We start from the raw sequence: 23744 nt of genomic DNA on the forward strand, positions 1-23744 counted from the left end.
TGTGTGTGTGTGTGTGTTGGGGAGGAAGGAAGGAAGCAAAGGAGAGAAAGAGAGAGAAAGAGAGAGAGAGAGAGAGAGAGAGAGAGAGAGAGAGAGAGAGAGAGAGAGAGAGAGAGAGAGAGAGAGAGAGACACCCAGCGTAGCCTGTAGCCTTACAGGCCTCGGGGTGAGCTACCAGCTTCTTGCTGTTACATAAGAGCAGGGAATTGCAAACTGCACATTCCAATCTATCCACGGGAATGTAAGGGAACTCACCCACAAACTCCTGTGTTGTCTGCGGTACCCAAAATGACAGGCTCTATTCAGCTATTGTTTGTTTGAGAAATGTTTTCCCCCCCCAACTAAGATAGCAGAGATGATGTGACAAACAGGATGTTGAGCTTAGCGACATGTTTTGTGGTTGGTAAAAATGATCATGTGCATCATTTCTCCACTGTGCGCGCGCACAACTCTCCGTTGCTACGTCGTAGGTGTCAATTCAAGCCGCAGAGTCAGAAGTGGGGAAGCTGCTAACCACAGCCTTCTCCAGGTCATGCCCATAGCAGCTCGCAATAAGTAGTTGATAATACACACTCACCTATTGTAAGTGTGTGTAATCATATGGATCGGTCTCGTCTGCTGACGGAGACAAAAAGGGTCTGTTAAAATGCAACTCTATCAAAACAGCCTCAAGTTGGCCTTGCTGCAATTTAAATATAGTACTGAAGTCAATATAGGGGATTTGAATGGGGCTGTGAAGGCTCTGGACCTGCTACCAAGTCATGTTTACAGACTCCTGAGTGAAAGAGCCTTGATTTTTTTTTATCACCTGGTTTGCAGTGGGGTTAGCCATTAAAGTTTATGGACCAAAGCAGAGAGTGTGGGGGAAGGCATCGGCAGTGTGCTTTCAGTGTATCAAGGGCAGGCTGCATTTGCCACAAGTTAAGTTTATTTTTCTCCTACCTGCAGCTTTGTCTGTGAGATAAATAGACTTGGACACAGGAGTCAGATTTTCTATCTACTTACTCAAGCACATTTTCATCATCCTTGCTGCCCTGTGTTGTAATTGGACGTTTCTGTCAGAAAACCTTGGTTCCCTGATAGTTGGCCAGGCTCCGAAAGGACGCAGCCTTCGTGATTCAATAAGCAAGAGCAGGAATAGAGATGAGGCGGGGGAGAAAACTAATAGAGTGGTAGGAAGAGCTTTTTGTTTTAGGGCAAGCATTGACAGGCTGAAGAATGTATGTGGGAGCAGGTATGAACACTTGCCTGTATTGCAGTGTTCTTCTCGCCTCTCTCTGCAAAAGAATGAAAGATACTTGGAAACCTTAAGCTGTGGTGTGAAAAAGAGGAATATTCACTTTTCCCCGGCACTGCATGACTTTATAGATATCTTTGTGCGAACAATAACTGAAGGAGAAGGAATCCAAAAAGGAGTTTTCTCCATCTCTCAGCGGTCGGCTTTCAGTGAGTATTTACGTTTCAGTTCAGCCTCTTTTGAGTCTTGTTGAAGTCCGAGTCAGGTGCAAAATTATCTTCTTGGGTTGAGCACAGAAAATGTGTCACTTTAAATGTTTCTGAGGAACAGGAGATAGCACATTATAGAACATGTCTATTAAGCACACTAATCCCATTTAATAACAGCAATGATAAATTAACTGCATTCATAAAGATTGATTGTATACCTTATAAAGCGCTTCACAATTTGCTTTTCATTCATCCATTCACACATGCACTCGCACAGCAATAGTGGCGGAGCTTGAACTTGGCAGTGTCTTACTCAAGGACACTCATTCAGTTCAGTGTTTACAGGATGTGGGATTTTGCTGAATTGTTTGTGTATCAGAAGTGTGCCATTATCTAATTAAGCATCCACAGTCCCAGAAAATGTACGTTTTGGTTATACTCCAGATTTTTGAAATTAATAGCACACCTGAGAGAAACATTATTGTATTATTGGCTGGGATAATGATTGAGTTTGTTTGTCATTGTAGCTCATATTTCAGTACAGCAAGCTGTATTCCTCCAACAGTTGACTAAATAATCTATCAAAGGAATTAAGTATTGACAAAACTGCACCATTGTAGCTCCAATTTTAACATCACTCCAATATTAAAATATGGATTCTGTTCTTCCTCATAATGCACAGCAATGTATCTCTTGTTGTTATTCTTCACAGTTCACTTCATGATTTACTTTAGATATGGATTTTTCTTAAACCCTCCATGTGTTTTCATGGTAATTTACACTTGTCTGACTCCAAAGAGAGATAAGAATTATCCCTAAATTATGTGAACACAGAAGTTAAGTCATGGAAAGCTACGCCAATTAAGAGCCCACTTCCACGGTTTTACCCTCAGTAAGCTTTCGAGACTTGAAAAAGATTAAAGTTTAGCTTTCTTTATAACAAACCAGACCCAGAAGGCATTCATCTCCCCCGTTTCATTTTCATGTTTGCACAAGTTCCGCCTTTTGTTTTACAGTAGGTACGTTTGGGTCCTTTGATACATTTTAGATGTTATTCATGAAGCCGACGGAAATAGTACAAACAATTAATAAGGCATGTAATGGCACCAACAACACCAGAAGAACACATCAAAGTATTTTGTATCTAAAGCACAAATCAGTATTATTAGACTCGGATAAGTCTGCCTCTCATTACTTGGAGCATGTTCGCAAACACAGGAGTACACAGCACCGGGAGCCTGCTACACCTCCCCTACACAGGTCAGACTAGAACAATAAAAAATCCCATTGTACCTGACTTCATCAAAAATCTTGCTCTATTCACCCAGATATAAGACAACCCGGATTTCAAAATGTTTTTCTATGACCCGGAGCAGCGTCTGGCAGTCTGTCTGAAGCACTGTTGTATATCAGACACTGTGAGCTATTTTAGTGAGTTTCCTTTGAGTGAAACGCTCAGAGGGAGTTTGATTTCCCTCTGGTGAACAGTTATTTTGCGTATATGCCTTTTATTGTGAAATATAACAACCGAAAGAAGTGGATCTGATATGTGCCGCCTTTGTCGTGGTTGAAAGGAGTAATACAGTTTGCCGTCTTGGTTGTGTCTTCGACGGCAACGTGTCGCTGTACATTAAGGGATTTTTGATGATGTTCACTCAACTTAATTAGTTGATGCCTATTGTTTGTGATGCGAAAACGGGAAAAAACGCTGTGGGAAAATACTCGATAAAAACCACAGATCGAAAGAATTGACGACTTATATATTCACTGATGCTGGTTGGTTAGCTCTCTCATGTCATCCATTGTTAATGCATTGAAGAAATAGATGGGCAAGGGCAAAAGTGTGTGACCTCAGGTCAGTCTGCAGACTTCTTTTTTTTTTTTCAACAGATCAAGAGCGAGGGAATGAGTTCAAGGTAGAGAGGCATGAAGCGAATAAGTCAGGCAAGAACGAGAGGACAATGTCGAGGGTAGACAGCTGAGAATGAGAACATCAGCTCATCCTGGGAGAACACAGCCGCCTGCTTTTGTCTTGTGCCTGTCTGGGTTTGGGGGGGTGACTGCTTGTCTCAGATTCCTCGTTGCCGTCTGTGCAAAAACCTCAGCCGCCTGTAGCATTTGTTATATGATCTTTACACGGACTAACACAGCCGCCACCTACAGATTTAAATAAGGCTATTGAATAATGTGAGAGGCATGTGCCGCGGTGATAGTGTTTAACCAGCTGTGAGTGCTGGTTTAAAAATGCTAAAAGGGGTACGAGTTAAGACGGACTCAGACTTCCCTTTTTACAGCCAAGAGCCTTGGATATTTGTCCCTGTACTAGGTAGCTTGTGCTTCCTGTGTTGAATATGAGACCAATCCCTGCCAGTCACCGTGTGCTTTCCAGGAACTCACAGCCTGAATGCTCTAAAAATGTTCTGACATGACATTTTGAACTTCAAAGTAGGGCATTAAATAAATGTCTTAACACGCTTTGATCTAGGATTGTCCATGTTGTTATTCAACCTCATTTTTCTCTCCCTATGAGAGTAAAAGAAATGAAAATTGTATGCAGATTTTACAGTAGGAATGCACCCAAAAAAAGCAACAGAACAGAATTTAGTAATCACAAACTAAAAACTAAGCAGTCACCAACTAAAATGGATTTGGCAACAGCAGGGACTCACATCCTTACTGGTACGTAGCCAGAGTGATCATTGAGCTTGACTGAGAAGCCTTTTGGGTAATCTTCTGGAGTTACACGTTATCTGATTGTGCCTTCCATTTGGCACCCAGGTCATCTATCGTTACACATTACATATTGTGTGTCTGTCACAAATGTTTGCTTCTGGCTGCGCGTGCACGTGTGCTTGCATGTTAAGTGTGTGCGTTTCTCATTGTTTTTGTTTGTGTACCTGCACGAGGTGATAAGGGCCAGCGTTGAAGCGTGTGCTTTGTTCTGCCAAAATTACTAATCCCCCTGCGTCAGCATGGGTAAATTAAACCGTGCTTAATCCGAGGTTCGAGCCTAGATAGTTAAAACCTAAGCTTGGTGTCAGCGGTGTGTGTTTTGTCCGTCATTGTCTCAAAATGGATGGGTTCTCTCTCTCTCTCTCTCTCTCTCTCTCTCTCTCTCTCTCTCTCTCTCTCTCTCTCTCTCTCTCTCTCTCTCTCGCTCTCTCTCTCCCCCTCTCTCTCTCAGCTGCTTGTATCAAAATGTGTAGAGCGTTTCAACAAGCCTCTTGTGTGATCCTCAAGTACGTCAGTGTGTGTTTTGAAGTGTTTATCCGTTTTGTAAGCCACTCCTATACCTTGAACCATGTGGTCGGAATCCATGTTAATTCAAGTAACCGTACCAAGTGCTCCTTTTCCTGTTGGCTATCTGAGTCAGGCTGTGACAGAGGTGTGACACACACCTCTGTCTGTCTGCCTGTCTGTCTGTCTGTCTCTCTCTCTCTCTCTCTCTCTCTCTCTCTGTCTGTGTGTCTGTCTGTCTGTCACCTTATATTCTTCTGTATCTCCCTTCCTTTTTCTGTGTTGCTATCTTGGTTCTCGACCCATTAATTGTCTGTCTTCCTTCCTTTCTGTCTCTCTCTTCCTCTTCTGTGTTGTTCCACGCTCCTCCTTCTTCCCCCTCTTTACCTCGACTGCTTGTATTTCTCAGTCCCTTCCTCTCTCGTGGCTCCCTCCTCTCTCTCTCTCTCTCTCTCTCTCTCTCTCTCTCTCTCTCTCTCTCTCTCTCTCTCTCTCTCTCTCTTCCTCTCCCTCTCTCTCTCTGGCTGGTCTTGTTTTCTGTCAAGCCAGCCACAGCAGCAACAGTGGTTACGCCAGTAGCTCCATGTAGCTAGTTCTCAGTCACAGCGGAGGCTGCAGTGTGTGGGTCCAACTGTGTGTGTGTTTGTGTGTGTGTGTGTGTGTGTGTTGTGTTTGCGTGTTTACAGTGTACGTATCAGCCTGCTGCACTTTCAAGAGTGAATAAAAGACATGGAGTTACTCTAACTGACAGCTGGAGAAAGATATGTAGGAAGAACCGTCCTGAAGCTCATTAAGAGGAAGACCGAACAAAAAACATCCCTTTTCCGCTCGCACTTTTTATTTTTCTCTCTTTCTGTCGGTCTCTGCATTTCGGAAGCTATTCTCTGACTCTGTTGCTAGTGTTGTCTGCAACATAACCGTAAGTGGATTTCCTTGTCTGTGTGTTTGTCTGTTGTTATATTCTGTATGTGGTGTGTGGGTGCGTGTGCGTGCTTTCACTCCATGTCTATTTTAACTTACTGTGGAGATCATTTGTGCTTGAGTGCACACATTTGCATTTAAGTATGAATGGCGTGTCATGACATCGGCAATGACTTAATTAGGTCAATTTGTAAAGCTATAATTGTAGTGAAGGAGCAATGTATTCATGTAGACACTACTGACCTCCACGGTATAAATTTGTTCATATTCATAAATGTTTGCCAGATGTGCATTATTCAGCAAGTGCCAAAACTGTCACCGCCGTCATTAATATACAATGTCACTTGTTGGCGTTACATGTGAATGACCGTCCTCTCCTCCAGGTATTCTCTGCAGTCTGCAAGAGTGAGAGACAGATAGGGAATGAGGGAGTGATTGAGCGAGAGTTAGTATGTGTCTACGTGAGTGTGTGTCCCTCTGTCACCCGGGGCATGGAGAAAATCAATAGCTCCACAGCTTCAGTTGGACCGTTTACCTCTGCCGAGTGATGGACAGACACTGGGGCCTTCACAGGTCTACAGACGAGCGCTCAGCATTGCCTGTAGACGTACAGTGTCAGCTCCGCGTGTTTCTGCTCAAGTGTCTTTCTTTTTTTTTGGTCTGCGATTGATCCTTCATGTGCCCGCATGTGTTCTTGACTATTTATTAATGTGTGAGCACGTGTAAAATGTCTCCTTTTTTTTTTATTAAAGCTAGTGAAAGAGATCATAGATCAAAAGTTTAGCTTTTAGCCCACAACTGGCACGGCCAATACGAAAAGTCATATGAATGAGCAAGAGCGGGTGAAAAAGATTGATAGAAAAAAAGAGAGAGCATGTTAGAAGGGAACAGAGCGAGACCATCATAATCAATCCTCCATGATCCTGGAAGAGCATCATTTGTCTTCTTTTCTTACTCCACTCCTCCTCTTGCTCCTATCTTTCTCACATTTTCTGTGGCACAGCGACTTTGATCTTGCGTAAGAGGACGCTCTCCAGAGCTTCATTACTTTTAAAGCCTTCATCGTGAGGGGCCATAAAAAATGCTAAGGAATGGATTTCTAAGACCATTTACCAGACGGTCTGTACCGGCTTGCGAGTAATGACTACATGGAGATATAATGTTCCTCCGCGGTGTGTAATGGCCTTTTGTGCCGGGTGCTCTGGGTTATCGGGGCAGACTAGGATCGGCGGCGATACGTCATCGTTGAGGAATATGATGTTGCTCATGTCAAGTGATGCCTACAGGGGATCGTACCTCCGTTTAATTCAATAAGGTGGACGTGGCAGTATGCTTCATACACCAAAAAGTGAATATGACGCTTGTGGCTGAGTTTTTCTTGGTGAATTTCAGTCGCTTTGTAAATCTTTCACTGTATTTCAATATTTTGTTTTGTTGTTTGGATCTCTTCCTCTTTCTGTGTGTGTGTGTGTGTGTGTGTGCGCGTGTGTGTGTGCGCGCGCGCGCGCATGCGTGGGTCGCTGTGTTTGCCTTCTTGTGAGTGGGGCAGGGCAGCGGAATAGGTCCCGGGCAATGTTTTGCTTTAAGCATATGGGGGATTTGGGTAGCCGGAAAATGCTCAGGGAGGAAATGATTGAGAGAAAAGGTCAGTAGACAGGATGCCCTTTTTTATCTGATACAGAATACAAAAAAAGGGAGAGAGGGAAAGAGGGAGGGAGAGTGAGAGAGAGAGTGAGAGAGAGAGAGGGAGAGAAAGAGAGAGAGAGGGAAAGAGGTGCAGTGTGAGGGGATTAGAGGTGAAAGTGAAGCTAAACAATGGAATAAAAACAGAATAAATGTGAATAAAGAGCATGTTAACAGTCAAAACAACCTTGCATAATATTTTCATCTCGAAAAAATATCTCATAAATTAAGACATCAGTAAGCTGTTTGTGACGTATTTCAACATTCGTGTGACCTGTGAGCTTTGCTGGGTTTTGAGGCGCTAACTCTGTGTCCGCTCTATGACGCTGTTACATATCTTTTGTGATGCTTCTGACAGTATTTCACTGTTGAGATGCATCAATCCAACTGTTTCTCTCCTGATACTTAAGCTCAGGGTATCTGCCGATAACCAATCCATATTCAATACCCGTCGCTTATTTGAACTCATTAGAGTCCTTTTTATGACAGGTGGCATGAAGGTAGGGACTATTGTGACTCTACAAAATGAGTTGGGGACTTTCTGTGACTGAATAAATAACTGAATGTCATAATGATCACAATAGAAACTGTATTTAATGTGGATTTGTCTTGTCATGGCTTGAGCTGAAAGTCGATTAATCGTTAAATTGAAAGTGAAATGGCAACTATTTTGAGAGGAGTAATTGCCCTCATCGTTTTGAAATAAAAGTACTGACAGAATAAGGATTTTAAGACACCAAATTGCACTCTGGGAAGTTATACTGGGCATTTCTGTTATTTTCAGATTTATTTCAGGTTATAGACCACACTTTGGATCAATGCAGTGAGGAAATGGTCTGCAGATTATCCTGTAATGAAAAATGATTGTTACTTGCAGCACCATTCAGGAGGACTCTCGGGCCCGATACCGATCCGGCATATTGAGCTCTGTTTAGTGGGTGGAGAGAGTAGAAATGTATTGTATTAGAGCTCTCCGGTGTTTGCTTACAATACCTGAAACACCTCAACTGTCAACACATTTGCTTTATTTTTACCAGCGGACACCATCATGTTTTTTACCTCTAGAGGCAAGGTGTGACCTTTAACAGTTGTCTAAAGCAACAGACCGGGGGAAAGACACAAATTGTCTTCTATCTCAAATTCACTTCATTGTTTTGCAGAACCGTCACTTGGCCTATTGTAAACGCTTACAAATACCAATAAAAGAATCTGAAATTGGTGGATAAAATGTCTGTTAGTGATACTGTAGCATCTCAGAATAGAAGAGGAGACAGTGATCAGGCTGGAGATACTTTAATTAGGATGTGTTTTTTTTCTCCGTATGTTGAAACATGTGGAATGACCTTCGTACCTGTTGTTAATTACCAACTCAGTGTTCGTAGCAGCTTGTGTCCTTGGCACGGTCTTAGTCCTCCTCTCCTGCAGTAGAAGCTAGCTTGTTAATGGTGTTACTTGCAGGTGCAGCACTTTTCTCTGTGCGTGTGCGTGCGTGGAGATATGCATACATCTGGGCATTGCAGTGAGGGACTGTGTGAGAGCGTCTGTGTGTGTGTGTGTGTGATTTCTACGAATGTAGATCATCTCTCTTCTTTATTGATGGGCTCGTCCCTACCTCTATCTCCGTGACCCAGTTCTCGTGTGCTGACACCCCCTGTTCACATCATGCCTGCAGCAAACACATGTTGTCAGAGCAGTGAGAAAGAGGGAGACAGTAAAAAAGAGTAGATTGTAAGTCCCTGTCCCTCGCATGTCACACTATTTATATATACATGTGGTATCTTACATTTTTGCTTCTAGATCACAGGTCTAAATTTACCCTTAGCTGTTTCTAATACCTCTTTGATACCATCAAAAGAAGAAGGGTTATCCAGCGGTTTCTTTTTCGTTTTATCTTTTGACTATTGTTTTGCTGCAGAAACACTTTACCCACTGTTCACCACCTATGTTTTTTTTGTATTCTCTCTCCGGTTCCACAGAGCAGCTTCCTGGGCAGTGCCACATTTTCAGTCGGCAATCTACTGCGGGCTAAAGATGAACGACTGACCTTGAGTCTCAGGTGAGTGTGTGTTTCTGTCATACTCTGTTCATCGCCCTCTGTGTTCCTGCAGGCTAAGTCAAATTCAGACTTCAGAGTCCAAAGATTATGCTTTCTCACACAAGAACTGACAGACCAACTTAAAAATTAAAGTTAAGTTGGGAAAAGAAACCTACCCGCAGATGTTGCAACAGCAGTTTGAGGAATTTTGCAGTCGCTGCCAGGGTTGTTTGTATCAGAGATGTTGTGTTGGCGTGTGGGAATACAGTACTCTGATCTGTTTTTCCTGTCGTAAAATGGGGGTGGGAATAAGTGCAATTTATCAGACGGAGTGAAATGAATGCACTGGAAAGGAATACATGTGTGTTGTTTGAAAGGAGGGCAAAAACATTTGATTCATGAATCAAGAATTGCTTTTTCTCTAATGATTTGTCTGCGTGTGCATGTTCTGGATAAAGGTCATGAGCTTGGATGTGCCCTTTAAGTCAATCAAGCTACAGTATGAAAGACAAAAGGAAAAGCAGAGATACCGAGAGCTTTATTTTTTGAATGCTCTTACTATCCTTCTTATCTTCTTGCATAAGAGCACTACCGACCTTAAAAACAGAACACTAAAGATATAATTAGGGATTTTGCCACAAAGAAGATTAGCTGTTTGCCTTTTGGGGGACGCGTTGATACAAGTAACAGATAAGCTGTGCTCCTGAACATGATTAATGGTGTGTCCTTCTTATGAAGTGCTTGACATGATTGCTATTACATATGATTTGTGTCTATAAATAAATGGCAACTAAGGCTTGACAAGCATGAAATGGTATGCTTCTCGTAGGTTTAGTTATTCTACTTGCTGGTTTTTGGGGGGGAGGGGCTTGACTGTGAAAATGATGGCAAGTGCAATTCATGCATTGGTTAAAAATGTTTTATTTAATAATTGTATTTTAAGTACTTGCAGCGTTAGATACTTGGGAAATTGCTCTGGCCTGTTGTGTCGTGGGTGTCGTAGGTTTGTGATCGTTGGAATGTGAAAGACATCACTGTAGGTATAATGACGCCTCTCACACATTCAATTCAATTCAGTTTATTTCGTCTCGGAGGGCTTAACAATCTGTATGCATACGACATCCCTGGATCAGGAAAAACTCCCCCAAATAAAGTAAAAACACTTTCACACTGGAAAAAAGGGAAGAAACCTTTGTGAGAGCAACAGAGGAGGATCCCTCTCCCCGGATGGACAGAAGCAATAGATTTTATGTGTACAGAATGAATAACGTAACAGAGTTACAGCACATTCAATAAATATGATCCAGATAACCACGATCCATGTCAGCAGAAGGAGGTACAGAGGAGGGGCATGGCCATGGCATTCAATTCCACTTCATATCACAGCTTCGGCAAGGCAAGGCGATTCAAAGTGCTTCACATAAAACCATTAAAAGCATCAAAACAGCTTACTGAAAGATTCAAGTCAGTTTATTTTGTGTAGCCTAAAATCACAACTGCAACATTTACCTCGGAGGGCTTTACAATCTGTCCACATAACATCCCTGTCCCGGGACCTCACATCGGATCAGGAAAAACTCCCCCAAATAAAGATAGTGAAACCCTTTCACAGGGAAAGAAAGGAAGAAACTTTAAGGGAGAGCAACAGAGGAGGATCCCTCTCCCTGGATGGACAGAAGCAATAGATTTTATGTGACCAGAATGAATCATGTAACAAAGTCACAGCGCATTCAATGAATATGACAGAAATGATTCAAATAATAAGTAGTAGGCATGGACCACGATTCATGTCAGCAATAGGAAGTAGAGAGTAGGGGCAAAGATCCATTTATCTTTTGCATTTATCAGGGTTATTTGTGTTTGTGCCCGAGAGTTATAACTTTACCGCAAGCGCCTTTCAACTATAAAAGATATAAATCAACTAAAACCTCAAATAAGATGCCTGGACTGTATGCTGCTGACACCTGTGGTCAGTTGTGAAGGGCATCGCGTGGCAGCTGTTGGAATGCTCGGGAGATGCCAGTATGTGGCAGGTGGCAGGATTCAGGAAAGTCTGGCTCGCCTTTCTCCGATATTAAGCATCATGGTACCGAGTCCTTTTAACCAGGCAACTGAAGAATGATCATCATCCGTGAGCATGAAAGAAGAGTAGAACAGAGCGCCAGTAACAATATATTCTCATGCTGGGCGTATATCACAAGTTTAGTTTTCATGTATATTCTTTTGTGTGTAAAATCCCTGCAGTGAACCCGACTGTGCTGTCAGGTCTACAGATCACACTGGATAGTCTCTCCCGCATAGGTAGCTGTCTTACAGACAGCTGTCAGTTTCAAGCTGTTTCACGTCATTGAGGGGTAGGAGGACAGTTTTCTTTAAAGAAAAGAATTACAGAGGTTCAGACTGTATCTGGCTAGAGCAATGGCTGCCACTGCATTGGAAATACACCGCCACCCGGATTCATTCACTTAAGACTGATTCATTAAGTAGTTTTACCAACACAGCATTCGAACATATATTTCCTTATCTGCTATGTTTGCATGCAGCCTGCCGAAATAAATGGTCTCTATATCTCCCCACACTCATATTTGTGAAAATATTCCCCTTTGGCAACCTTCTCTTTTCTTTCTTACTCTCTTTTGTTTCGCTTTTCATTTCCTGTAGGTGATCTCATGTCACTCGGTATAATTGTATCTTGCATGATTGACTATATGAGCTGCAGTAAGAAAAGAAATACCAACTCTCCCTGCCTCCCTTCACTTCACCCCTGTGTGCACATTTGTTTGTTTTCTTGCACACTTTCATGCAGGTGTTGATCTCAGTGAGAAACAGCAGAGAACTGTCATTTTACTCCCTTGTAGTCACACTTGTGTTTCTGCCTCATTTTGTTGTTCGGTAGCGTTTGAGTTATTCCTGAGGATAACAGGAAGTCCTCCCATGATACTTGGAATTCTGCCGCAGTGCTTTTTAATTATGGGCAAACCAAAATCAGTTTAAAAAAATGTCAACAGTTTGCTTTAGTATTCAGAGGTTGCTGTCACTACTACTGTGGCTTTCTGCGCCTACACGTACTAAAGGCTACTTGTTCAGCAACAGTATTTCCACTGAATCTGGAAGTATCGGTCAAGACTCCCAAACAGAGTGTGAGGATAAATTATTAAAAAGATAGGAAAGCACGGAAAACAAACATATGTCTGCCACTCAATTCTTATAGATTTTTTTAAACCTTGCTTCAATATTTTTCATTTCTTCCTCCTGAATAAATGGTTAATTTTACGTCTTCAGGCCTTTGAATTATTCAACTAAAACCAAGTATGAACAGTCGGTTTTAAGTAAATACATGACAAAAGCACTCTGTATTACTGTTTAACGACAACAGATTATTCGACACCATGGGATTATCCATTCTATTAACCAAACCGCTTACCCTATTTGGGATCACGGGGGCGCTGGAGCCGATCCCAGCTGACATCGGGCAACATCGGGTTGACCCTGGACAGGTCACCAGTTTATCACCCGCCACACACATAGAGACACACAACCATTCAAACTCACATTAGAGTCTCCAATTAACCTGAGCTGCATGTTTTTGCCTTGTGGGAAGAAGCCACAGAACCCACGAAGAACCCAAGAAGCCAAGGGAACCCACGCTACATGGGAAGAACATGCAAACTCCACACAGAAGGATCTCCCTGGCCTCTCTTGCTGGCCACTGCCCAGTTTAAAACCAGTACTGTGCGAAATAATGACAGGTAGCATATTTAAAAATGTATCTGTAACCAAAGTTATTGCGGAGTTGCTGCCGAGTTTGATGGTGTTGCAGCTCAAATGTGCTAACACTGCACAGCAATGCAAGATTTAGACATACAGACACACAGAGGACACCTTTTTTGATTTGATATGCTCTTTACTTGTTGAGGCATCCAATGGAAGAAAAAAAAAACATTTCAAAGACGAGCAGCTTTTCTTGAGCGTGTATGGTTCACTCTGGGCTGTATGACCTGTGGACGAGCCAGTGATTCACAGTTCAAATTAGTTCCGCTGGCCAAGCAGCTCAAACGCTGCAGCACTGCCATGGACAGGTTTGCAATTCTTTCAGCCCGTTAAGAAACGGATGCTTCATTTGACGACTGTTCTAATCCCCACCCTGTTAGTTGTTCCAAAAGTGTGTTCATTTGAGTTTACTTGGCTCAGCAGAGGGAATAAGGGACTGCTTTTATCTCCACGAGGCAGGGATTGATTCCCCTCTGTGAATCTCAAAACCAATATAACTTTGACCAACTCTCTTCATACACTTTGATTAACGTTGGTGCTGGGCATATGTAGAGAGGGAATTGGTATTTGACCAGCGCCAGTGTGTGTATGTGACTTTTGCTTTTACTTTGACCCTTCAGTAAAGTTCATTTTGCTACAGCGACGTCCACCTCAAAGCTTCATCCCATGAATTCTTTCTGCATTTCAGGTCTGCCGCCCGCTTTCTTGTGTAACTGGTTAGGATGTTAGTCACGGATTGTTTTTGTTTCCCGTAAGGCACGACTGGTTTGATTTGGGTCATTTCTTTTTTTGAGGTGCCCGACAGTGTCACTTTGAATGAGCGGCGGTGTCAGATACATGGACTCAGTCCTTGTGAAGATCTGTCTTTTAGAGGCAGCATAAGCCCTTGAAGAGAGGATGAGGGAATCTTACCTCCTTCAGCTCTCACACGACCCAAAAGAACATTCAGATGCTCACACTCAACGACATGCAAGCAAAAGCAGTGCCGACACACACCTGCCTTAATACAACACGCACACACACACACAGTTACAGAAGAGGGGAGAAAAGGTTGGATTGAGAATTGAGTAGTTTCTTTGAAGTCTTGACCTTTTTTCTTTATTGAAGAGCAGAGAAGTGATTTAAAGGGAATTATTTGGTGAGCTCACAAAGTCAATTCAAGTTTGCTATTTAAGTAATCCACCTGCACAATCACAAAATCATATTTAAATCTGCATGTATAAATGTCTTTGTTAGGATGGGAATGAGTGGAAACATTAAAGTCATCACATTTGTTTCCTCAAACTAACAAATCAGTTTTGTTGCCGAAACGTAAGAAAGTTGTTTCCTGTCATGTTTATTTAAAACAAAAACTTTGACATGCTTTGCTGGACATTAATAGGAAAACACACACAAATGAGGATTTATTTTTCGTAAGATACCGTACCGTTGGATCAGGATATGTTCAACAGTAAAGTTCCAAAAGCTAAATATAGAGCTGAAAGATGCAAAAATACTCTCAAGAGCTGAGAGAAACTGATATTTGTTGTACGATTATCTTCATTACTATTTCATTTTTATTTTTTTTTATGAACCGTGCTGCTCTAACTATAGCCATATATTGTTTTTATCTCTTTTTATCTCTCATCACAATCAACCCTCCACACCAGAGATGCCGTCACATCGTGCAGCATTCTGTCTTTTCTCTGGTACTTGCTCAGAGCTCGTGGTATATCTCTCACTGGTTGTGTTGTATGGACTTGGAGTCCTTGCCTGATTGAGTCATGGCCATTATTCACACAGAATGAAGGAGCTTATGTACCTGAGATGTGAAGCTAATTAATGTATTACAAAGCCAGAATAAGTCAGAAGTGTTAATTTATATATATATATATACGATCAAAATTGGGTTCTTAATTGTCTGCCGGTTGCAAATACAGATACATACAGTACATCATCTGTGACATGAACTGTAGTGTTAAAGCTAATGATAGCAATGTTATTTAAAACATTTGCTGTCTCTTTGTTTATTTATAAATTGTCATTTGTTTTTGATTGTTTTATTTCGATCTCAACCGCGAAATAAATTAACATACATTTGCAAGTTTTATCCTGCCTCTCTGTAAGCGCTATATACATTTTTTGGGGTTGTTTTTACTGAATAACCTGATAAAAGTTGTACTTTCTTCTACCTCCGGTGTAGAGTTTGCCTTTGCAGGCACGCACATTTCTAAATCTAGTACGGTTAAAATGGGGACTACAGGGACGAGCAACACAACCGCTGTGCTACAGGAGCTGGAAGGATGTCAGCGCTGCAGAGGTCTCTCAATAATGCATGCTATGTATACACATGGGAGGAAAGATTATTATCTCCAAAAAGGGAGGTGAGCCTCCATCACCCAACCACAAAAGAATATAGTGTTGTCTAAATGAGAAAATAGATTATATTAAAAAGTGCATTTAATGTACATAGCTGTATTTAGTGGTACAAAACGAATATGAAGTCAAAGCATGCGTGTGCCAAATTAATGACACACTTTCCCGTTCTATATTTCAGCTCTGTTGGAAGCTTTGCGTTCCATCTCTTGCCCTCTCAGTCTCACGCTGTAGTTCCCCTTTTGCTCTTCTTGTTATCTCTAAAACTTCATACACTCAGTAGGAGAGGCACTCTATGACCCAGTTCTACTGCACAGTTTGAGATTTGATTTTGATATGAATTTGTATGTGTGCGAGCGTGCTGGCGTGCACATGTGTGTGCATCAGAGGTTTACCATAGCTGGGCTGCATTATCTCAGACCAGTGCCTCCGCTGCCTGGCTTCATGGCTTATTCATCCATTCCCATTGGATAGAGTTTCTCTTTGCTGTCCCACCAGAAACCGTTTAGCCCACGATCATGATAATACCATTTTACCACCCCAGAGCCCTCACTATCGCCCTGTCTCAATTCTTGCACTTACCCAGAGATAGCCACCTCTCCCTGACACTGTATCCCCTGTGACTGTTTTTTTTTATCTGCACCTGACCTGAAAGACCAACTAGCTCCCACAGTTATACTGAGAAAAAACACAACGTGTAGGGACGTTTCCCCTTCTTTTTGGAGATAAAGATCTGGTCCCCACTTGGTATGATTTTATTTATTTTTTGATGTACTTAAAGTTTTGAGTCTGGCATGTCGTGGTTATGCTTACAAAAGTCTCAAAAACAGCATTTTGTCTTCATTTGCACTGGAGGTCCTTCAGGGGATTAATGATCTCCATATTGTAAGCGGCACGACACAAAAGTGCCAGACAGTAATGAAATAACTTTGGTGTGCATATTGACTGCGTGCGTGTGAAGCGCTCTTGCTAATTACACTACTGTGTGGAGTAACTCTTCTTCCCTCCCTCGTGACAGTCACACACACTCACATATGTCACCAGTTTTCACTGCGTAGTCATTAGCGGCTCAATTTAAAGCAGGGAAATATTTCGTCTGGAACTATTTAAATAAGGAATGTAATTATTAAACATACAGCATCTTTATTTATGGTGTCTCCATTTTATCCAAGTAGCAGGGAATAGAGGAACATATGTACTGAAGCACTAGGGAAGACTAGAGGACACTTAAGGCCACAGCATTGTATGTATAGCTGCTAGGAAATGTTTTTATCTGTAGTTTTCACATTGAAGGGGCGTGTGTATGTGTGTGTGTGTGTGTGTGTGTGTGTGTGTGTGTGTGTGTGTGTGTGTGTGTGTGTATGTGTGTGTGTGTGTGTGTGTGTGTGTGTGTGTGTGTGTGTGTGTGTGTGTGTGTGTATGTGGGGAATCATTGAATGCATTAAATGCAGGTGGAAAGACGGTTGACACTTGCATCACCTTGCATGCATGCAAGCGCACATGCACACACACACTTGGATAACCATGCACACAAATCACAAGCACACAGAGTTGCTTTGCATGCAGTATATATGGTAATACAAGCACACACACTAGCGGACACGGCACGTATGCATGTATAAGAAGGAGAAAAGGCACTCAGGTGGGGTGAAATAAATGCAGATATGGCCTCCTCATTTTTCCTCCATCAATACTAAAAATGCTTCTTTTTCTGCACATTTCTCCTGCATAATCTGTGAGATCCCCGGGGCATCAGGGCTCACGGGCAGAATAAGAAAATAACTAGCTCGGCCAATGCTGCACCGTGATATCAAAATGCAACTCTGAGAGGAGAATGGGTGAGAAAAAAAAATATATTACATTGACGGGCGGCCTTAATTACCTGCCATGACTAATTTAAATTCCAATAAACACCAAGCAGAGTATAAAGTTGTTAACCTAACGTCCCTCTTAAACAAGGTACGATATACCCGGCTGGGCCAATCATTCATTGGAGACTTCTTATAGCTCTCTTTGCAACATAACATATATAGGTCGAAGGAAGGGGAAAATGTGATGTGTTGGAAGCCAAAGATGGGGGAGAGAGATTTAATAAATCTGTCCCGACGTGGTGCTGAGGCATGCTAGAGGCACAGCTCATGCCAAGTCCTTGTCTAAGGGATGAGAGGATGATAATGAGGATGAAATAGAGGAGGAGGAAGAGCATACGTGTATAAAATCATGTCTTACAGGTTTCTTTTTCTTCATTCTTTTTCTTATGCCATCCTCTCTTTTTGCGCTGAGATTAAATTGTTGTGTGCCATCATTCAAGCGCCCAGCTGGGACGATGTAGCAGAGAGCAATGCAATCTTTCCCTTTTCTCTGTTTCAAATATGTGCAGCAGAGAAGGTGAGGTCAAGCATAATATCCTGCCTGGCTTGCTATTTAATATCATCCTCAATAATGCAATGCCGTGTCCATTTGTTGGTATATAATGGATTCAAAGATTCAAGGCTTTGTATTCCTTGTCGGGTGTATTGTACAATATCGTGGCGCTTCTATATACACATACAAATATATACAAAATATTTGCGTTGAGAAGGAAATGTATCTTATCAAGGGATGTTGCATGACACCCTCATCTGGTAGCTTTTAATGTATCTGATCTCTGTGAAGTTTAGATCTGCAGATCATTTCATTTATGTCCCTTCTTCCTGGGGTCAAATGCAATATTGCAGCCTACCAATGATGTGAAGACGCATGTGGATAGCAAATATCAACAGAAGGTAACAATGTTTACCAGAAGGGCAAGTACTTAAACGCACAAGTATTTTTTATGAAGCTGGAAATGTACATATGCGATGTACCTGTCGTACAAGCGAGCTTTGAACCCCATTTTGGCTTCATTTCACAACAACATTGCTTCATTTTGTTTCGTGTGACATCACTGAAAGGTCAAAGAGGAGAACTGACCTAATCAGACAGTTGTGTAAATGATAAGTCATTGTATTATAATGAACATGAATAAGTTACAGCCTAAAAGTACATCTAGCTAATCCCACAAATGATACGGTATATTTAGCTCAGCATAACATCTATATTGCTGCTGTATGTGCAAACAAGGCTGAAGTAGGTTCAAAGACCAGTGTCGCCTCAAAGAGAAGGTTAATTCAGATTGTGTTGCAGCATTTGTTTTGGTGTCTGATTCCACTCACCTCGAGAAATCTCTAGAGTCACCAGCTCATTGCCGTTTCAAGCATCTTAACAAACAAGAATAACTCTCGACTATTGGACTTGTGTTTGTCTAATCATGCAAGCTGCATATCAACTGTGACATGTATCCCCCACTACCATAACAAGAAGCCAATGTTGACTCATAATGTTGACACTGTTTGGAGTAAACTAAGAGTTGGGCTGCACTGCAGAGATCTGCTGCTCGGATGCCTTCCTATTATTTTTGTTCACCTTTATTTACATAAATGGTCACAGAGGTTCTGTTCTCTCGCTGTGTGTGAGCAAAATAAGTTAGGATGTGTCCATAAGTTTGTTGTTTTGGACATTGGCATGCATGAAACATACACACACACACACCACAGGGGCTGGTAGTGGTGTGGCCAAATCCTTAAAAAGACTTCATGGTTTTGTAATGAAGGCTGACTGTGTCTTTCCAAAGAGATATAAATTATTTATTTAAGGTCAAGGTCAATTCGGTGTTGTGTTGCCATAGTGCAGTAAAAGTATACTGCACCAAAAGTATTTTGTCTTACTTTTAATTTTTTGTTATTCTCAAGAAAGATAAGCGATGGAGAGAGATTACAATATATATCACTAAAGTTTTGACTTCTTTCCATCTCATCTTATGTCCAGGAAAAGAGAAGGCACAGAGGTTATATTGCTATTATTAGCACAGTGTAGTGTACATACATTCCACTATTTGCCCCCAGTAAAAATGTTCCATCTTAGTTCAAGTTTTTGTTGTTTAGGAACACTGATACTCGTATTTTAAATTGCACCAAAAGGTCAAGGTCTGATCAGAGTTTTGTATGAACTTCCATGTTACGTTGCTTTAGAAAAGCAGTCTGTCTCACTCTCTCAGATTCTGTGCCGTGAACAGTTTTTTACAGTCCTTCCTCTCAGTCTGCACATTCTCTTTCTCTCTTTCACACAAAAACCTAGAAAAAATAAGAAATAAACAGACACATTTATACTAACATACAGACTTTTTGTTCTTGATGGTCTAAATGGAGCAATGCTCATACGGGAAGTGGGAAACTAGTAAATTGGTGTTGCGTCGCTAAGCAACTCCACAAATCCGGCAAGAACGTATGTGCCTGTACCAAAACAGAAATGGACATATGGTGGAATAAAAATATGGTTTGATAATGTTGTAAATTGACCAAGAAAGGCATACAACATGAGAAAAGACACAATTGAAATAACTGGTCATGGATGATTAGGACATTAATCCCTGCAGAGAGATATAGATGAGGTAGAACCAGAAGAAGACCAGCTGAGCCTTTTCTCTTTACTGGAGCCTGGATAAAACAACACTCTCACTGCAGACAGTACTCTATCATTTTTCTGTTTGCTTGCTGCTGGAAACGAGTCAGTCTTGAAGTGGGAAATAATAGTTCGACAAACAATCACAACTCAAGGGTCTCTCCCAAGCTTTTTCAAGAGCTTTCAATTGATTCCCAATTTGAGTTTGCTCATTTTTCTTTGCCGTACGGATATCATCAATGGCCTTTCTCGTTTTCTAGTTCCTGTTCGCTTTGAGGTGGAGCGTGAAAGCTTGTTCTTGACCTTGGAAATAGTTTTACATTTTTAGTGATTAAGAGTGATAATCAAAATCATGTGATTATGATTAAAGGTCCATATAAAATCAGAATTTTAGGTTATGATAGTTTTATCTGAGAATGTTACTTCGCTTTAGTTCATGAAATTTAAGTGCAGTTTAGGATGAATGGGAACATTGTGGACAGATTTGCTGCGCTGACGTTTGTTAAAGGCTTTAACCAAAGTTGTGGAGCCCAGAAATCAATGGCACAATCATCATCAGCCTTTATACTGCAGTCCTATTCTCACACACACACACACACACACAATCTTTCTCTAACACACAGATCCATGCACATGGTGTTGTTTGCATGTAGCATACCCTTCAACCCCTAGATGAAAGTCGTATGGGAACACAGACGAAGGCTTGTTAGTGCTTCCTCCACTGAGGTATTCCTCGAGGCTTGGTTCTGTTTGGTCCCCAAGGAGCCTGAACATAGATCATCCTGACACAGTCCTGTTGCAGTTTTCCAGGAAACAGTCACATGCCACATCTGATGTCTTCCTGCTAAATATGAGCTATTGCCAGCAGCCGTAGGCACTTCGGGTTGCTGGTACATGGATTTTGTTACCTTTGGATGGAACCAAGCTGGCTCTTTCCCTGTTTCCAGTCTTTATGCTAAGAGTGTTGTCAATTTTTGCATTTGTCTTTTAAGCCTCGTCCCCAATACACGACTTAAGCCCTGATTTTTCAACCTGCCAATACATTTTGGAGCTCCCAAACAAAAGCCCCAGATCAAAGGCAAAACGAAAGTTGCTGTGGAAAGACGTGTGGAAACCACGGTGGCGATATAGTGGACACGTGTGCCAACGACAACATCAACAAGCAAGACTGCAAAGAAAGTTAAGCGGATTGTTGGAATAAAGAAATCCTGTCTGGTGCATAGCATTACGTTATGTCCACCATGTCTCTTCTCGCGGGTTTCGTGACAAAATGTAGTCAACGGGCAGTCATATCGTGTAAAACCCACAGTGACTTCAAAACTCTCGATTCCAAAACGGCAAGATGTGCAGTGTGTTGGCTTCTCACCAAGAAGGCCAGTGTTTCCCAAAACGTTGAAGTATTCTTTCAACATATCCTCATTGAGCCAAGCTTTACTATCTTCAACTGAGAAAACAAAATTGAACACACAATGTATTTAAACACTAATTTGCCTCCAATCCTCCAGTAAGCGCACGCGTGCCAGACAGCCGTGGCGGTCTAAATGCTGTTGGCTGACTTCTTATTCAAGAGCAATTACAGAACAAAACCTCCAGTTTGACAGAGATGAAAGGAGACTTTTTTTTGTCAGCTCTTTTACAGTTTGTTGAAAAATAATTATGGAGCCCCAGTGACTCTCTGTGGCAGCATCTACGCTCTCCGTTTCTGACTCATTACCCTTCAAACAGACTGTGATTTTCTCTGCAGAATCTGCTGCATGTGTGAGAAAGAATTTTAGATTATTTTTTTTACCCACATGTTTTGCGATGCAGCTTGCAAGCTTAGTTTGACCCCCGACCACTTGAGTGTCGACAATGTAGTATTCATTGAGTGAGTGGTGATGAAGGTCATCATACAGAGCGCTCCGTGTCACTGCACCACCTGTCCTCTCCAACTCGAACGTTGTCTCCACCCTTGCTCATTCAATTGTTATTGATCGGCACTTAGCTTTTAAATGACTTCACGCCGAATGAATGTCAGCCATCGTTGTCAGAATGGTACACAACTGGATGCGCTAAAGTTGAGAACATGAAGACCTTTTGGCCCCTCTCATCTTTACTGTGACACTGTACTATAATCACAAGTATAATGAAAACGTTGCTGGGAATTTTACTGAAATCAGAACTGTTGCTGTTTGTACCAAACAGGCTTGATCCTCTGGCCCATTCATTAACTCAGCATAGCAGAAACGTTGCTGTCATTTGGCGATGAACATGTAAATCATTGGTTTGTTCCAGCTTGTATCATCTCTTGAACAACTCAAAGACGAGACCATTTCTGTCTCCCAAGTGTCTTGAAACCATAGTCCACTGTAACTCCTTGCTCTCTGGCATCATCTTAAAAAAAAACCTACCTCTCCCTTTGATTTGTATTAGTGATTTATGACAATTAGTTTTGTTTTTTGGCATCTAGTCCATATCATTTGTTTTGTCTTTTCTGTGTCTTCTGTTTTTATTATGAAGCCCTTTTGTTTAGAACGGTGCTATACAAATACCATTTACAATTATTATAATTATTATTATTATTATGTAGCTCACAGCATTGGAAGCAGACAAATGATAATGTGTCTGTGTTTAAAGGGTGAGATGAGGAATTAGGAGACTGAAATTACACTTCTGCCCATGATTGATACTTGGTGCTCACCCGTATCCAGTTCATTCAGCATATCTGGCCTTAATCCAATTTTATTATCATTCGGCACAAAGCAAGGGATGTTCACGGCGGTAATGGCCAATACCACGTGTTCTTGACTTTGTGTTGTCACATAGGAACAGGTTTATTGTGTCAATTATTGCATGTGTGTGTGTGTAAATATTTTTTGTTAAGTGCAGTAACCCCTGTTACAGACACCTGTCAGAGAGTCCCTATTGTGTAATACTGAAATTGTGGGCGATATGAAATAAATAGAACAACTCATTGTTGAGGATTTGCAACATAAAACACGTTTTAATATATTATACATTAAAACTAAGATTTGTGTAGATAGAATCCCAATGATCTAGTAAAGTTATAAATGACATAACATAATCCAAATCTCTGTACTGAGTTGCTTTGAGGAGATTACAGTTATGTGGATATCAGTGGTGAGCATGAAATTCTACCCATACAATCTTGTTAAACTCAAATGAGCTTCATGCTATCAGTTGCTAAGATGGCTGCTCGAGGGCCAACCAATGCCGCTCAATACATGCATGAGCACCACCTTCCCAGTCTCATTAGCGCCATACAGTCCCTCGGTGCTAACATTGTAGCCATACTCCATGAAATTAAGCTTTTCCTCAGCTTGAGTTCTGATAGGTCCCTGTGGGCCAATGTAAACATCAAAGGCGGTGAGGTTTTTCGACCTATATTCTTAACCACATCCCGACAACACAGTACGTGTTCATCTTTTTTTGTAACCTTTTTCCCATGGCCGGTGACAATAACGGCCTCGACTGGGCAAGACATCGGCAATTGTTGATACGTTTTATTATTCTCTAACATCAGGCTTTGACATGCAGTAACATCTGCAGTTGTAATGAAAAGATGCAATATGTTTCTTCATGTGCATGGTAGAGTATCCATTTATATTCATATTTGTGAAGAGCACTCTGCCATAGTAGCTGGTATATTAATGTAGATCAAGGGATTTTCTCATTGATTTTTCTTTGTTCTTTTCCTACGTCAACAGCTTTCTCATCATCTCCCCTGTCTGACTTTCTTGAAATTCTATGAAATGCAAAAACATTGCACACTGCAGTCATCAACCCCATCGTTTTGAGCCCCAGCCTGGATTGATGG

At 41.6% G+C, this 23744-nt stretch overlaps 1 protein-coding gene across 5 annotated transcripts in view; it reads left to right on the forward strand.

Moving 5' to 3' along the window:
• The window catches only part of inpp4b (inositol polyphosphate-4-phosphatase type II B), a 114195-nt gene that overhangs the window by 33725 nt on the left and 56726 nt on the right, over positions 1–23744 (forward strand). For 4 of the 5 annotated variants that reach the window (XM_068588802.1, XM_068588801.1, XM_068588803.1 and 1 more), the window contains one exon: positions 9264–9343. In XM_068588802.1, the coding sequence (XP_068444903.1) occupies positions 9264–9343 (80 nt within the window). Of the gene's footprint in view, positions 1–5478; positions 5603–9263; positions 9344–23744 lie in introns of those variants that run through there. The other variant, XM_068588806.1, reaches the window with a different exon arrangement.

This window comes from Clinocottus analis, unplaced genomic scaffold (genome assembly GCF_023055335.1).
Source record: "Clinocottus analis isolate CAN_PGR_092001 unplaced genomic scaffold, fCliAna1.0.p SCAF_22, whole genome shotgun sequence".
NCBI classification, from domain to species: domain Eukaryota; kingdom Metazoa; phylum Chordata; class Actinopteri; order Perciformes; family Cottidae; genus Clinocottus; species Clinocottus analis.